This window comes from Cibotium barometz, chromosome 53 (genome assembly GCF_041138505.1).
Source record: "Cibotium barometz isolate CiBa-2024 chromosome 53, ASM4113850v1, whole genome shotgun sequence".
In the NCBI taxonomy this organism is placed as follows: Eukaryota; Viridiplantae; Streptophyta; class Polypodiopsida; order Cyatheales; family Cibotiaceae; genus Cibotium; species Cibotium barometz.
This window is the reverse complement of record NC_141098.1, coordinates 25,760,344-25,777,600: the sequence shown is the minus strand read 5'-3', so window position 1 is coordinate 25,777,600 and position 17,257 is coordinate 25,760,344. Positions and strand designations below refer to the sequence as shown.

General features: G+C 41.7%; 1 protein-coding gene across 1 annotated transcript; it reads left to right on the top strand.

The window, feature by feature from the left end:
• Positions 1-2,513, top strand: LOC147608453 (GTP cyclohydrolase 1-like). The gene is made up of 2 exons (XM_086789154.1): positions 1-573; positions 1,034-2,513. Exons 1-2 carry the CDS (start codon positions 288-290, stop codon positions 2,395-2,397), a joined length of 1,650 nt encoding a protein of 549 aa, XP_086645280.1. The 5' UTR covers positions 1-287; the 3' UTR covers positions 2,398-2,513.
• Positions 2,514-17,257: the final 14,744 nt, after the last annotated feature.

Here is a 17,257-nt window from a genome sequence, read left to right as displayed (position 1 = left end):
TGTTGCGTTCTGTCCTACACACACAGACACACACACACACACACACACACACTCACTCACTCTCTCTCTCTCTCTCTCTCTCTCACACACACACACACACACAGAAGCCAGCCCTCCTCCCCTTTTCTCTCTCTCGATCTATTCAGAGGCCAGCCCAAGGGATCAAGAGACAGAAAGGAGGTTTTCGTAGTGGCCGCCTCTTCCATGGCCAGAGTTGCGTAACATTTCTGCTCCGCCCATCTGTCATCTGCCCTCCTAAACCTACCTTTGGTGTTGGGGGCAAGAGGATGGGGGCTTTAAGCAATGGTTGCAAGCCTGCAGTTCTCTACGCGGACAGTAATGGGTGCCGACATGGATCTGTGGAGGTGGAGGGGGAGGAGGAGGAGGAGACGGTGGTTGGATCAGGCCTGTCCAGCGCCTCCTCTACCGATCTGGAGGGGCTTGTGGAGGATGGCGCCGATGTGGTGGAAGCTGTTCAGGTGCTTCTGCAGGGCCTGGGCGAAGATGTCCACCGCGTCGGCCTTATCAAAACTCCACTTCGTGTCGCTCGTGCCTTCGCTTTCGCCACGAAAGGTATTGTCCCCATTCATCCATCATCTCTGCATTCATTTTTGCGTTTTCTTCCATTTTTGCGTTTTCTTCCTGCCTTATCTTTTGATAGAATCTGGGTTTCGATGTACGTGTAGTTGGTTATTTTAGACTAGTCATTTTAGGGTTTCAGCGAACCTATTTCTAGTCATTTTAGGGTTTCTGTGTACCTGTGACTGTTCACTTTAGGGTTTCCATGTATCTCTCTACCTGTTTACTTTAGGGTTGTATCCATGACTGTCTATTTCAGCTCCTGCTTTGTAGTGTTTTAGTCTTCCAGTTAGGTTTTCATCCTTCATCGTTTTGCCATTATGGGCATCATAAGAGTATTTTGGCAGGCTTGCATGTAGCCCCTTGATTTATTAGAACCAGCTTCTCTGTCATTGAATCACTGCTTCAAGGAGATGTGCATCTCAATATTGCAATACTGTCCAATGGTGAACAGGTTACCGGCAAGTGGCGAAAGACCTAGTTGGGGATGCATTGTTTCCTGAAGCTGGTGTAGAAGCTGGATTTGGCTTTGCAGGAGGCTTTGGTGGTATGGTTGTAGTAAGGAATATTGATCTGTTCTCCTTGTGTGAAGCCTGCCTTCTTCCTTTCAAGCTATGCTGCCACATAGCCTATATTTCCTCTGGGCTCCAAGTGGTGGGATTGAGCAAGCTTCCCCGTGTGGCAGACATGTTTGCTAGAAGGCTTCAAAACCCACAAACCCTAGCTGAACAGATCTGTCAAGGCCTGGCTGATACAATAAAGCCACTTGGAGTTGCAGTCATCTTGCAGAGCTGGCATCTTCCTGTCCCGGGTCTTCATCATAATGTGAACTCTGCGGAGAGTATGTTTCTACATCGAACACTAACCTTAGCTGGAAAAGGCCAGTTTGAGGATAAAAGCAGCGAGACCTGGACGGAGTTTGTAGCAATGTTGCAGCTGGATGGTATCTCCATTGACAAAGTGGATGCTGTTGAGTGCAATGGCTCAGCTAAGAAGATGTGGTGCCCTTGCTTTTGTCTTGATAAGGACACCATTGATATAGATGATACAACCTTTGGGCGAGCTTATAGTAATGTCAATGGCAACAGAAGAAAGGTAAACGGTGAAAATGGCTCTCTTTTATCTGCATCTGCAAAATCAAGTGAAAAGGTCTCTGCTATGGTGGCTGCTGTGGAGGTTATTCTTGAACTTTTAGTGGAAGGTAGGATGAAAGATGAGCTTCGTGCAACAGCAAAGCGCTTCACTAGGTGGCTTTTAAACTTTGAAATGGGGCATAAAGGCACTGAATTTGCAGTCAAGAATAATGGTATGGGTGGGACACTGACTAGCCTGAACGGGCATGGCAGCATTAGGGCGTCCTCAAAAGCTGAGTTTTCTGTCAGTATGACAAGGGATGCGCTCCTTACTAGTGGTTTTCTGGCTGAGCTTGATGTTCCATTTTGTTCTCTCTGTGAGCATCATCTTTTGCCCTTCTTGGGCAAAGCCCATGTTGGCTACTTTGCAATGGAAGCAATGCTGGAGGGTGTCGACAGGTCTGCTGTTTTGGAGATCGTTGAAGTTCTAAGCCATAAACTGCAGGTTCAGGAACGGTTGACCAAGGAGATAGCAGAAGCATTGACACACAGGTTCAATTTACAGAGTATTATAGTCGTTCTGGAAGCCAGCCATATTTGTATGGTTTCTAGGGGTGTTGAGAAGCTAGGTAGCAGTACTGCCACCGCTGCGGTGTTCGGGCAATTCGCCAAAGATGTCTCGGCAAAGGCAGCATTTTTCAAAACGGTTTCTGGTAGTAGAATTGTTAAAAGGACTTGTATTTGAGTCACAAAGTTGGATCAGGTCTGTAATGCACCTGCTCACAACAAATGCGCCTTAGTAATTCTTTTCCTCTTATTGGAAATTTTCTCTCATGTCAAGGAAAAATAAAAGGTTACTGGAGGGATTACGGTAAAAGAGGCTCTTAACATGATTGCCATCCCAGTATTCTTCTCATTGTCAAATTGGCTAGTTAAACTTCTCTTTCAAATGCCGCTGTGTCTTTACTAGACACCTCTAATTTTGTAGTTTTTTTTTGCCATGTTGTCATATGCCTATTTTTGTTGGCAATGGCATAACGTTTCTTCACACACCTCAACAGCTAGAACCCTTGTGACGAGGGTTTTCCTAAACATTATACACTAAGTAGAAGGATCATCTCCTCTCACACACTGTTGGTCGTATATGCCCTTGTGTTGCATTCTACCGACGTTAATACCTCTCTCTCTCTCTCTCTCACAGGTCGGACTGGGAATATGTGTATTTTGAGGCTAGGCTTACTTGTATGTATGCAGCCCTTGATGGATGTAAAGGGAATATGTGATTTGCAGGTGCATGTTGGCAAGGCCTAATATGAAAAGCTACATTTTATAAAATTCATTAGTAATTGTACTTTCTTGTATTATTATCCTAAGCCTTGTTTGAGTTAGGGTGTTTTGTTATCCTACTTGGTCGAATAGGCACTTATCCTTTGTAAGACGGTGTTGGAATGTATAAAGCGGTTTTATCTTGTGCTTAATGTGAAATGGAGAAAGTCTACGGACTTAGAGTACATACTTACTTAAGACTAGTAATAGAATGTGTTATTTTTTGGCCAACCTAGTGTGAAAACTAGTCACTTGTATAAGTGTAGTTTTTTTACAATAAGCAATACATAATCATTCTCTTGAGATAGAGTACTTTTGTGAGCTCATCTTCTGTACTCTTGCTTGTTTGTGCTTTATTGAATCATGCATGCTTGATGGATGCTTGTAAGATAAGATTGTTTCTAGGTTTTTTGCTTGCATTAACTCTCTCTTCTTCTCTCGTTTTCTATGAGAGAATTATCGCAAGGGACCATCTCTTTCTGTCTCAATCTAAGCGAAGAGAGCTTTGAAAGAGAATGTGGAGGAGAGAGAGAGAGAGCTTGAGTTCTTTGCAAGCAAACACACACACACAAGAGAGTGCAAGACACAAGAGAGATGGTTGAATTTTCTTCTATCTTCTTTATTTCTCTCCAATCATATAACTAAAAAATGAGAGTACATACATAAAGGGAAAGTACTTTCTTACAACATAGAAAGTGGGCACTTACATCCAATTGCCTTCTTTTCTTTAGGCAAATGCATTAACTCCCATGTTGCATTTATATCCAATGTTGTCATCTCATCATTCATGGCATCTTTCCATTTCTTATTTTCAAGTGCCTGCTCAAAACAAGCGTGCTCTAATTCTTGTATTGCTTTAACCATATAGGCATAATGATGGCCTTTATATCTATCATATCTCAACCTATCAACAGGGTACCTACTAACAGATGAGCTGCCAATCTCCTCATCAAGGCTCTACTCAGAGCCGCTAGAGTCACCATCCACATATGAGTGACCTGCTGAGACAGATCAGGCACAAAATCTTGATCTACCTTTTTCTTTCCTTTCCGTAATACATGTGTATCTACATTTTTCCTCAACCTGCATGACCATGGGCTAGCATTAGATCCACTGCTAGAGGACTCTCTAAGTCCACTAAGCACATGTGATTGCTGCTCTACGTCGTGTGGTGCAACATCAGCACTTCTTACATCCGCATCTTCTGTTGCCTTCACTACTGGTGTATACCACCTACTCATCTCATCAAAGACAACATCTCTGCTTACTTGCATCTCACGAGTGGTAGGGTTATAACATCTATAACCTTTCTGCTCCATAGCATAACGAATAAAGATGCATTTCTCTGCCTTTGGATCCAACTTTGTTCTTACTTCATCTCAGGAACTTTCAAGTGACATCCGGTCTTATGCCTGTAAACTTTTGTTATCAGGCGCGTCATACCATGAATAACTACAATGGGTGTCTTGTTCATACTGTACACAGTAGTTGCTACTACTGCTTCTGCCCAAAAATAATGTGCATATTCTTTTTAGCCATCAAGGCACGTGTCACTTTTGCAATGTGCCTGTTTTTTCTTTTTGCAATACCATTCTGTTGTTGCGGAGTGTAGCTACATGTAAACTGTCTCTTGATTCCCTGCTTCCTTAGAAAATCGCTGAACTCATTGGAGAAATATTCTCCCCCACCATCTGATCTCATGGATTTTATTTGCATGCTTTTTTCCTTATCGACCAAGACTTTAAATCTCTGAAAGTGAGCAAACACCTCACTTTTCTCCTTCATGAAGTAAACCCACACTTTCCTAGTGTGGTCATCAATGAATGTAACATAATAGCTGCAACATGCAATTGTTGCAGTCTTGGTTGGTCCCCATACATCTGAATCTATGACAGACATCGAATGGCCTTGCACTGACATGCTTTTCATGTGGGAAAGCATGTTTGGCCTGCTTACCAAGCTGGCATGCTTCACATACTTTGTGCATACCATCAACCTTAAACTTTGACAAACCTGCAACAATATTTTGGGCCTGCATAGACTTCAGTCTCATTGGTACATTCACATGACCAATGCACTTGTGCCATATGTCAATATCTGGAATGACACTTGTTCCATGCACAAACATGGCCACCTTTACTTTAGGCATGCTCACATCCAAAGTAAACATCCTGCCATTTTTGTTAGCCTTTGCAACCAAGTGACACTGATTTTTGAAGTCTTCCACAAAACATCCTTGAGGATTAAACCTCACTTGCAGACCCTACTCAACCAACTGTCCAATATAGAAACCAGGTTCTTTATAATATTTGGAACTTGAAGTACATTTGCCAAGTACTTCATTTTTTGCATGTCTCTAAACCACTCAGCATGACTGGTCATGTGGTTATTTAGAGGTGCCAGAATCCACATACCATGTATCTTGAGATCCTGACACATCTCCTGTTATGAAACAGAGCATGTGCTACATCACAAACAACTGCTCACTTCTGTCACCCATCACCTCCCTATTTACTAGATGATGCATAGTTGCCTTACTACAACTTTCCACTTTTAATGTCATTCTGCTTTTTATAGCAGTCTTTTGCCATGTGTCCTAGTTTGCCACAATAATAGCACTCTATGCTATTTGCTTTCTGATTTCTTTTCCAACTACCTCGGCCTTTTTGGCTTTCCCTACCTCTAGACTGACCTCTTCCACCTGTGTATGATTGCTGCTACTGCGAACATTGGACTGTTGTTGTCTAGAATTCTGATTTCCTTGTCGGCCACCACCTTGGCCTCGACCATGGTAGAGTAAAAGGCCTATTCCGATGTGTTCTTGCTTTGTGAAGAAGATTGCTCACCTAGTGACTTTTCCTCTATTATCAGCATAGACACCAAGTCCCGAAAGTTGGGAATATTCTCCTTGGCTGCAATGGAGGTCTTGAATGTCTTGTACTCTTTGCCAAGCCCATTCAAATAGACACTCACCAAATCATTATCTTCCATCGATACATTTATGGGTCCCAAGGGATTCAATAATGTCCTTGATCTTTAAAGCATACTCATTGATAGACATGCTTTTCCTTTTCACAATATGCAACTCTTGCTTTAGCTGCAATTTCCTTGCCTTTGTGTTGGTTTGGAACATCTGCACTTCTAACAGGATGATAGATTCTTCCACGCAACTGGTAGAGTGTTGGCATCCTGTATGTGCCCTATCATCTTGTTTGTGACACTAATTGAACGCCAATACATGACTTTCCTTGCACCACCTTGGTTCCAATCCTTGAATGCCTTTATGTTTGTTGTAGTGGCATTCTCTTTAGACAACTCAGAAGGATCCCCATTGTCTCCTTATGGAAATTGGTCATTCTGAACTTCCAGGCGCATGGAAGTTGTTCTTATCTAGCTTCTCACTGACAATATGATTGATTCCGTCACCATATGTTCTCCTACAACAATAAAAAAACTACAACATACAATTTCTGTATGCAACCTGTAACACATCAGTATCTTCTGTGACTATGACAATGGTACTTCAGCACAACCTATAGGGCACCAGATCTGGCCAGAATACATGTACATACACCCAATGTCAACAATACATGTGCAAACACTATCTGCACTTCTAAAATGCACTACTACACTGCAGCAACCAGATTTCGACTAGAGACAATTCTCAACTAGAACTTCCCAAAATTGTCAAAAATATCTTGCAGTGACAGAACGGAGACCGAGACGCACCACGCAAAACACGATTCTGGTCGCAAAACCTTAGTACAAAGTACTACGTATCACACATGCACCTCCAAGCATGTAAAGACAACTCCTCAATAATCGGAGATGTGTAGCTCCCGGAGCTAGGGGGTGTTGTACCTAGGCCAAGAAGGGAAAGAGATGATGATGCTCTTACCCGTGTACCGCTTCCTTCCTTGCTTGTTCTTGCCTCCTTAGCTCTCACACAAATCAGAGCTCTGATACCAAAAAGAGAATGTGGGGGAGAGAGAGAGCTTAAGTTCCTTGCAAGCACACACACACACACACACACACACACACACACACAAGAGAGAGAGAGCAAGATACAAGAGAGATGGATGACACGAGAGATGGATGGCTGAATTTTCTTCTATCTTCTTCTATTCTCTACAACCATATGACTAAAAGATAAGAGTACATACATAAAGGGAAAGTACTCTTCTACAACATACAAAGTGGTCGGTCTATAGTGTGAACCCGACTATATGAGCTGGCTCTATAACTATGCCATAACTCTAGTACTCCAAAGTGTATGTCACACAACCTGTCATCCAGTAGTAGCATATCAACCATAATCGCACCAACCGTGCCAGTGACATAAGTGCAGAAGCTATCACCTAGGCGGGTCATCAATGTCTGCCATAGCACTAGTTGAGCTCGATATCTCAACACTCTTCCTTCGTTCCATTGGCACAAGGAGTATTCCGAGGTGACAATGGAGTGAGGACGCGGTGGATGAGCTAGCACATCCACATAGGTAAGTTACAATGGTGGCTCTAAGTCAAGGCACAACGACACGTTTATCTCTTGGAAGGGAAAAATCCTGATTTCATTGGCGATTTGCATGATTTTGGAGCCCAAGAGGCTTAGATTTCATCACATTTTAGTCAAGGAATAGCCTAGCAATTGTGATTAAGAGTGAACATGAGCATTAAGCTCTATTAGATGTGGATTAGAGTTGGTTAGTTAATTGTGGTCAGACTTTTTTTTCATGTATTTTTGAATTGATAGCTTAGAAGTATGCAAATCCATTAAAAACATAATTACTTGAATAATAATTAACTAATATTTGGACAATTAATCACCTCCCACTAAGTCCAAAAATTTTCAAAAAACAACTCTCGGGTTAAAAATGTAATTCCACAATCGCACGCAAAAAGACGTGTTTACATATGTAAGTTTGCAGACGTAAGTTTACATACGTAAGTTTGCAGACGTGAGTTTGGATACGTGAGACATGAGATGAGTCTACACACAAGACATGATTTGGAGACATGAGACTTGAGTGTATACACATGAGGTGTGAGCCATGAGCCTGAACATGTTGTGAGAGGTTTTTTGAGGCCAATGGAGTCATGACATAGACAAGCCAAGAGGAGGAGAAAACAGGTTGTAAAAGGATGATATGAACATATGCTAGTCAAGGACATAGTGTAAAGTGGACATAGTTTGAAAAGGGTAAATATGAAGGCCATGCAATGGCTAGAAGGAGAACTATGCATGGAGATATGGGGATATCCTAGAGATCTTCATGATGAAGGAAATACGCATGCAGAGCATGAGAGCAGTGCGTGGCAGTTTCTATGAAAGTGCTTTTTGGCACACGATAATAGGTTAGAGTTTTAGTTTTTTAAATGCTTTGAGAGAGGCATTGTAGAGGACTCAAGAGCGCGGGGAGAGAGGATAAGGAAGTAGTGTAAGTAGATTTGGGCAAACTAGAGCAGAGGGTGTGTAACAGTGTCAGAGGATCAGCTAGGTTGTAGAGGCAAGTCCTGGGGTCCCTATTTGCACCTTTGTTAGAACTTGGTGCTACCCGAGTCTGTTCTAATGCTGGTTTTTGTTTGAAGGAGGAGATCTACAGAAGTGGCTTCAGAGCCCATCAAGCAGGCTTGTTGGAGCTGTGGAGGTTCTGTCAGTTCTCCTATTTTTTTTCTCTTTTGTTTGAACCTAGGGTCTTAGGGTTGTTGAGACTTGTTTAGTTTTATCTATATGCAGAAGGTTGAGTGTTTGGACTTGAGTTTGTTGTAATAAGTAGATGAATGAGATTTTGTGTTATGAAGTTTTGGATAGGTTGTTTTGGTTGAGATTGTTGAGAAAAATCAATTGTGAGTCAAAATCTAAAGTCTTCCAAGTTAGGGTTGACTCAATCAGTGTTAGTTGAAATTTAGGTGAGTTAGATAGGAGTAGGCGAACATCAGGACCAGTGAATTGAAGGTTTAGGAGGGTAAAACTAGTCTTTTTGGGTTGAGAGGAAGTTATTCAGGGTCATATCTCACAGTAAGAGGTTTGTCAGGATACCAATTATTTAAAGGAGAGAGAGGTGAAGATGTACACCAATTCTCGAGGAGGATCGAAGTGGCAGCCCTTAGCAACAATAGAGATGAAGATGCTTACAACAAGATGAGAATGGTGGGATTGTTGGAGGGAGTATCTAGAGAGTGGTATGAAGATGTGGCTACAGAGGGTGACAAAGGATATTGGGACACGCTAAGGGGAGCTTTGAGAAGGAGATATGGGAAAGTGGATAGCCCAGAACATCTTTGGAGAGAGTTGAGGAGGTTGTATCAAGGAGAGGAAGAAGAGATTACAAGTTCTGTGAATAGATTTGAAGCAGTTTGGAGAAAAAGTCTGAGGGTTCTGGGAGAAGATCAAGTGCCACTAGACTTTTTAAGACAGGTTTATAGGATTGTTGCATGGGAGCACTAAAGAAGAGAAAGTGGAGCTGAAGGATCCATATACTTATGTAGAGGCAATAAGAATGGCTACAGAGAAATGGAGGAAGAAGATGAGGAAACAAGAGATCATGCAAGAAAGGATAAGGAAGCAAGCAGGCATGTGGTTGAACCTTTTCCTATGGATATGCATGTGGAAAGGGAGCCCCATATAAGTTGTGTCTGTGTGCTGTCTTGTGCACGGTCCATACCAGACTAGTGTATTTATGTACGCATAACCAGAGACACTCAGTAGCTACCACTAGGGATAACTAATATACTTCGAGAGCATAAGAACTTGGCATACTCCGTTGGCATATATCCTACACCGTCTTCAAATAGAAATACCTTCTACTAAGTCCTCTAAGAATCTAGAAATCACTCACCACATGGTAACAACTAATTTAAAACTTAAACCAGCCAACTGTGTGTGAACATGCAAACAATATATGCAAAAGTGAAAAGCACATAAAGAACAAAAGATTATGATTTGAATACACCTGTTGTAGTGCTCGTTGATGTTGTGCAGATTGCTTCTCTTTGCTCTTTGTAGGCATTGCATGTCTCCCTCCTTCCTAATTTGTGTGTACGGTAGAGGTGGACTATTGGGGCGTGTTTGTATGCTCTTGTTTAGCTGAGATCTCTGCAAAAATGTCTTATTAACAAACAAGAAAAGAAAAGAAACGAATAAAATTTGTTATTGGTGCCAATCACCGAATATAGCCGAGGGAAAAAACCCAGTGGGAGAAAAGTGCCCTGGCTTGTTGATCTTATTGTAAGGACAACCCTGTACGAAAGCCGGCCTTTGGAGAAGGTGGTAGAGGAAGGAGTGCTTCCTCGCTAAAATATGGCATTGGTCCTATGGGAAGGTTCAGCAGACAATTCCGATTTTGGAATTGCTCAATATAGGTACTCATAGTGATCGAAAATTGACATGTTGAGGCTGGGGGAAGGAGGGCTTGCAAGATAGGTGGTTGCAAGTCATTTATGCATGTATCCCTCCATTGTTGTGCTTGAACCTCCTCAGGTAATCTACGTTGATTTGGTTCTCGGTCTGGTACTCACATCAAGAAGGTTATGGCGTTGGGGTGTAATTCCCACAATTTGTTTCATTAAGCCCGTGCCATATCGTCGAAAGTAAGAGCGGCATAGCCAATAAATGTGTGAAGCTTCTCCTAATACGAGTCGTGCACACTCTTGACAATGTGGAAATGGGTGATGCTGTTGATAGAATAAAGTGGCAAAGTGATGCCCACAGCAAATTTCACCTAAGGGAGCATAAAAGTACCTAGAATGAGTTTGAAAAGGAGGAGCACTATAACCCCCACGGTGTTCAGGTTGAGTACTATCAGGGTCAATGCATGGTGGACATGTATCTCGCCAAGTATCCATCAAGAGATATCTGGGTGTAGAACAATGAAATTTAGAAACTTCAAACTTTATACACTCATCTCCATCATTACAATCCCTATCAAAAACAATGTAGATAAGATCATCTCAAAAAGAACACAATCCTGTAATGGCAGAAGGAACCACATTAGTAAAAGTGAGACTATTCAAACACTGATCTACCAAAGAGCTTCAATTGTAGTGTTAATGCCTTACCTTTGGTTTTGGGTATGTCCTTCTTAAGAGGTGGGAAGGATAGCAATTGTCGAGGAATTTGAGCAAGATAAGAGGATTTAGGCAGTGAAGTGCTAGAATCTATGCTCAAAGGAGACTCATGTAAAGTTGGATTTGTCTTAGGTACACAAGTTGATGGTGTAAGTGTGTAACAAAAAGAAGTTGGGACAACTGGTGATTCAATACATGTTTGGGGAAGGTCAACACAAGGAGATTTGTAGGTGTTATTACAACCACCTATCCTATCTTGAAGAGTTTGTGTTGATTTCCTTTGCACCCACTGATATGAAAAACCAAGAGTGGCTTTTGGAATCTTATTGATACACTCTTCTGGCTCTAGCAAACCATGGCATTTGGTAAGCCAAAGTGCTGTTGCACCCTCATAATAGCCTTGTGCTTTAAGAACATTGCTTTGGGACCCAATGAGTAACAATATGAGGTTTAGGCTTGGAAAAGATATGCTTTTTAGGAGGTTTAGCAACTAGGCTAGATGGTACAAGTTTGTACGCATCTTTGGGTAGCCAAATTGACAATTCCTTCTTGCCTGGCCTTCTTTGAGCAGTGACTAGAGTAGTTGGAACATGCCAGCCATGGCTCTCATTTGAGGACTCATCGATTATCCACATCATTTGTCTTGGAGCTTGAAGAGCAGATGTTGAAAGTGGGTTGTGTAAGGTAGAACTCCCACCCTTTTGACATGATAAAACTCGTGGAGCAGCAGATCCCAAGATGCAATCAGAATCAATTTGTAATTTTTATTATCTATTCTTCCAATCTAATGAACAATTGGTAGCACTTAACCACGATCGACCAAGAATAACCTCTACCACTGCCTTGGACTTACTAGCCACATAAAAGGGAACTGACATCTGGTGATCCTGAATGGACATCATAATGACACATTTTTCCTCTATAGGGTTATCTTCACCTGAGAAGCTTCGTAAGTCAATAGGAATGTGCACAAGTGTTGGTTGTCCCAAGGCTACCCATGTGTCAAATGAGAGAACGTTATAATCTGCACCAGAGTCAATTAAGGCAGAGACAGGTAGGTAGTCTCATGAAGATGAAGACACACGTGAATATTGAAAGTATCGACATATTGTTCATCAGTAGCCAACTGTAAGATCAACACAGAAGCCTTGCGACGCTCCTTGGCTTTTGCAACTCTAGTTTTAGCTTCTTCTTGAGCCTGACCTTTAAGTAGGTCATGTGCTTCTTGTCGTGTGTGGGCAGCATGCATTTGTTAAAGCATGGCTTCAGTTAATGGTTCATTGTATTTCTTGAGACGACTTCCATTAATGAAGTTAGTAGGCATTTTCTCACCTTCTAGTGTCTCTAAATGCACTGCACCACTAGGAGTAAGCTCATTAATCACAAACGGTCCTAGGCCACGTTTCTTGAGCTTTCTCTTATGCTTCTTAAGTGTGTACAAGAGCACAAGGTCCCCTTTTTTGAATCGGCCAGTTGTTACATTTTGATCATACCATTGCTTTTGTCACCTCTTCTCGGCATACATCCCCATTACCGTTAATAAGCGGGTCTCATCAAGATTTTCCAATTCATCAATGCGTTGACAAAGCTCATGACCAGTCCAGTCCAATTGTTTAGCAACTCGTAGAGTAGGTACAAGAAATTCAATGGGAAGAATTGCATCTAGCCCAAAAGCAAGCTCAAATGGGGTTGTGCCCACCACAGATATTTTATAGGCTGTTCTATATGCCCAAAGAACTGAGTGCAACTTTTGCTCCCAATCAATCCTATGTCCCTCAACAATCTTTGTGAGTGCTGTGTAGAGAATCTTGTTAGTACTCTCAGCTTGACCATTGGTCTGTGGATGATAATTACCATAAATTCTTGAAGTAAAAACTCTATGACTTCATTCACAAAGTGCACACCTTGATCACTAACGATTTCAATAGGTAAGCCATAGCGTGTAAACACGTACTCATACAAGAACTTGGCTGTGGTTCTGGCATCATTTTTTACTGTAGCCTTTGCCTCTACCCATTTGGTCAAATAGTCAGTTGCGACTATAATATATTCGGCATGCGTGTGATGAGCTGGAGGTTTAATGGGACCGACAAAATCAATACCCCAAACGCACGTGTGCTTAACATAGGCCGCAATGGCATATTGTCCTTTGTGATGGGAAGTTTGGTCCTTTGACAATCGTCACAACGTTTCACATATTCTTTGGCATCCATTTGTAAGGTTAGCCACCAAAGCCCAGACCACCTAATCAACTTAGCTGTGGTATTGCCCGAAAAGTGTCCACCCCCAACACCTGCATGTGCACGAGTCAATATTTTCAAGTAGTCAGCTTCACATACACACATGCGCAAGCTGCTATCCTTGCCCCTCTTGTAGAGTTGGCCCTCTATCAGCATATAGTTGGCCACTTTAGCTTCAATAGCACGCTTTCGATATTTAGGAATTGTTCGATCAGTATGACCATGCTAAAGATAGTCCACAATATACTTACTCCAACTTGGTATAGTTGAAATTTGGAATAATGTGACATTATGAATTGGTTGTTGAATATGACATTAAGCACAGTTACGAACAAATTTTTCAGCATCCGCATGCATGGTAGGCCACCATTGCCCATCCTGAGTTATATGTCGCACACAAGTAGTAGATGATGCATGGATTCCAACAATACCCTCATGTGCCCATTCCAAGATTTCCTCATATTGGTCAGGGTTAGGTACAAGCCGCAACACTCCATCATTACCCTGACGATATAATCTCCCTGAGATTAACTTGAATAGTCGCCATAGGTCCACATTAGGACCCGCTAGTTGTATCTGCCCACTTGTCAAAATTTCTAAGATGGGTTCAGACCATTTAGGAGCTGTCTCTACAAGGAAAAGTGTTGAATCTAACATATCATCATCCACACCCACAGGAGCTTCTCCAGAGGTGATTCGAGACAAATGATCTGCCCTAAGATGAGTTGTTCCTTTTCGGATTGCCACTTCAAAATAAAACTCAAGAAGGATGACAAACCACCTCACAATCCTTCCAGTTGCACAAGGCTTATTCACCAAATATAGTAGTGCTTGATGGTCCATAAAAAATATAAATGTGTTTGCCATGCGAAACTTTTTCACTGCATATATCATGGACAAACCTTCTCTTTCTGTTGTGGTATAATTCTTCTCAGCATTGTTCAACTGTCGACTAGCATGAGATTGGGAAATCCTTATTATGTTCTCCCGATTGAGCCAAAATAGATCCAATTGCAAAGTTTGAAGCATCAATATGGACATGAAAGATTTGGTTCCAATCTGGTGCCCGTAAGATGGGTGCAGACACTAATGCTTGCTTCAACTTTTCAAAGGATTCCTCACACTCGTCAGTCCAATTAAACTTTACAAGAAGAGCATACAATGGTCTGGCTAGGACAGCGTACATGTAGATGAATTGACGATAATAGCCACAATGTCCCATGAATATTTGTACCCCTTTAGGGTTGATAGGCCGAGGTAATGAGACAATGACATCAATTTTATCCATATCTGTTGAAATCCCATTGCGAGAAATAATATGGCCCAAAATTTTCCCTTGTCTTACCATGAATTTGCACTTGTCAGGATTCAAGCATATACGATAAACTTGACATTTTTGAAACACCAGTCTGAGGTGTTCTATATGATCATCACGCTCTTGTGAGTGAACACATAAATAATCCATGAAGATCTCAAGAAATAGCCTAAGGTACGCCTTGAAAACATGACTCATTAACCGCTGAAAGGTTGCTGGTGCATTTGTTAGACCAAATGGCATAACACGATAGGCAAAGATGCCATCTTCAGTAGCAAAGGCTGTCTTGTGTTGATCCTTTGGATCAATTGACACTTGATTGTAACTGGAGAATCCATCCAAGAAACTATATGCCTTTTTCCCTGCAACACGTTCCAAAACATGATCCATGATTGGAAGTGGGTAATGATCACGTACAGTAGCTGCATTTACCTTTTTGAGGTTTACACATACTCAAAGTTTTCCATTTTTCTTGGGCACTACTACAATAGGGGAGACCCATTCCGTGTGTTCAATCTCATAGATAAATTTTGCCTCTAAGAGCTTGTCTATTTCTTCTTTTATCTTTCGTGCAAAATTCTCATTGTAAGTATAAGGACGTTGCTTGGAAGGCTTTGCATCCTCTTGCAATGGAATTGTATGCTGACATATGCTTGGATCAACTCCTTTGAGGTCTTTATAACTCCAAGCAAAAACATCGCGATACTCCTTTATTGTTTGAATTAATAACTTCTCCTCATCTAAGGACAAGTCTGTGGCAATCCACACATAGCGAGGTTCTTCTCCTGGCTTAGCGATATCAATCTTTTTTGCATCTTTTGGACCATCATATGAAACCCCTGGCATGCTTGGCTTTTGTCGCATGGGCTGTTGAAGAACAATCTTCCGATCTTGAAGAGTGTACTCTGTGAAGTTGGGGGGAACATTGAGACCTTGTTCTTGTCCACTTGAGTCATCACTAATTGAAGACCATGCAGTTTTGAGCTCTCTTTTGCAATCTTGCATCAGAGTTTTTTGTTCAACCGTTATCCTTGCACTTCCGACACTCTCTTTTGAATCGGTTTGAGACTTGAGTTTTTGTTTTGGTCTCTTTGTTTTTTTTTTGCGATTTTTGCTAACAGTTTTTAGCTTTTCTCCTGGTTGGAATCCATCTGATCGTTTTACTTGGTCTTTGATACTATCTTGTGCTTGGACATAGTATAGATATCCATTCTTTCCTGAGAAGTGAGGTGGTGGTCGAGAGTGTTCATTCTTAAACTCCTCATTTTCTTTTTGTATTCTCTCACGTCGTTCCCTCTCATCTTGTTTACGGATTCTCTTATGGCTCTTACAGCATTTACGTTTGGGTCAGCTTCGAGGGATCTCTATTTGAACCTCCCTTCCTCTCAAGAGTAGGCGTGCCTTTTCTAACTCTTCCTCGGGGATTATCCTTATCAGTATCATTAGCCGATTCGAGTGTTAAATCCTCCACTGAGACTTCCTCTACATGCAGTGCTGTGGATGCAACCCCATAGTACAAATCATCTAGAAGGTCACATGGTTGTACCATTCGTATAGGAATAATGTCATATCCATCTGAGTCAAAAAATTGAATTGGCTTAGGTAAAGCACATGTCGATAATGTTGCAAGGACATGACTCCATTCTAGGGGATCAATTAAGTGCTCAGGGAAGGGTTGTGGAATGTATGCCTCATCTGATACACTTCGATTACCCTTAAGTCTCTCAGTGTTGAACTCCTTACATGAGGCTCCACACATCCACAGATCTTCTCGCCCATCTGATAATGTAACTCTTGAGCCCTCAGATGAAGCAGAATCAAACTCATCTATTGGAGACCGCGTTACATCATGATATGAGTGATTCTTTAGGTTGACCCTTGTGATGACAGAATCATGTCGGAGGTACAAATAATTGTATCCCCAGTCCCGAATCATTTGAAATTGTCGCATGAATGGTCTACCCAATATCACTTCATAGTTTGGATGCTTTCCAAAATCCACTACTGCAAATGTGTGCTCATATTCAATCCCACATGTGGTGACCAATATGTTCTCTAGCAGCCCAATGGCATGTTTTAAGCTTCCATCTGCTAGCTGCAAGCGCATCCTGGTACTCCTAATAGCTGGTTTGCCCCACTTTTCCCAAATGGACCTTGTCACAATGCCCACTCCTGCACCACTATCAAGTATTGCAGTTGAAGCTACTTTTCGTACTTCTAATGGGAGGGTAGCATTTCCCTGATCGTCCTCACAAAATTTTTCTACTTTGTTGATAGGAACTGGCATAACATGCTTTGTCTCAGGGTGTATAGTACATTGATGGGTGGTGACCCTTTTGTAGCAATACCTACTCTGACAAACATGTGGCAATATCATTCCACAACTCTGAACACCATATTGGGGAATATGGAAATTTCTCACAAGTTTGGGACACGTGGTCAAAAGTTTGGATTAACCATAACTTGAACACAACTAATCCAAAATGAGCACTTTATAGCTCTTTAGATTCCATTTTTCAAGCGCTTTCCAACGATAGGTCATATGATAGGGTTTCGAGAAACTTACAAACATGTTATCTATGTCTCCCCTTTTTTTAAGTATTCAAAAATGGGAATTGGGAAATTTCCAAATTCACTAATATGGTGTTTCTGGTCGAA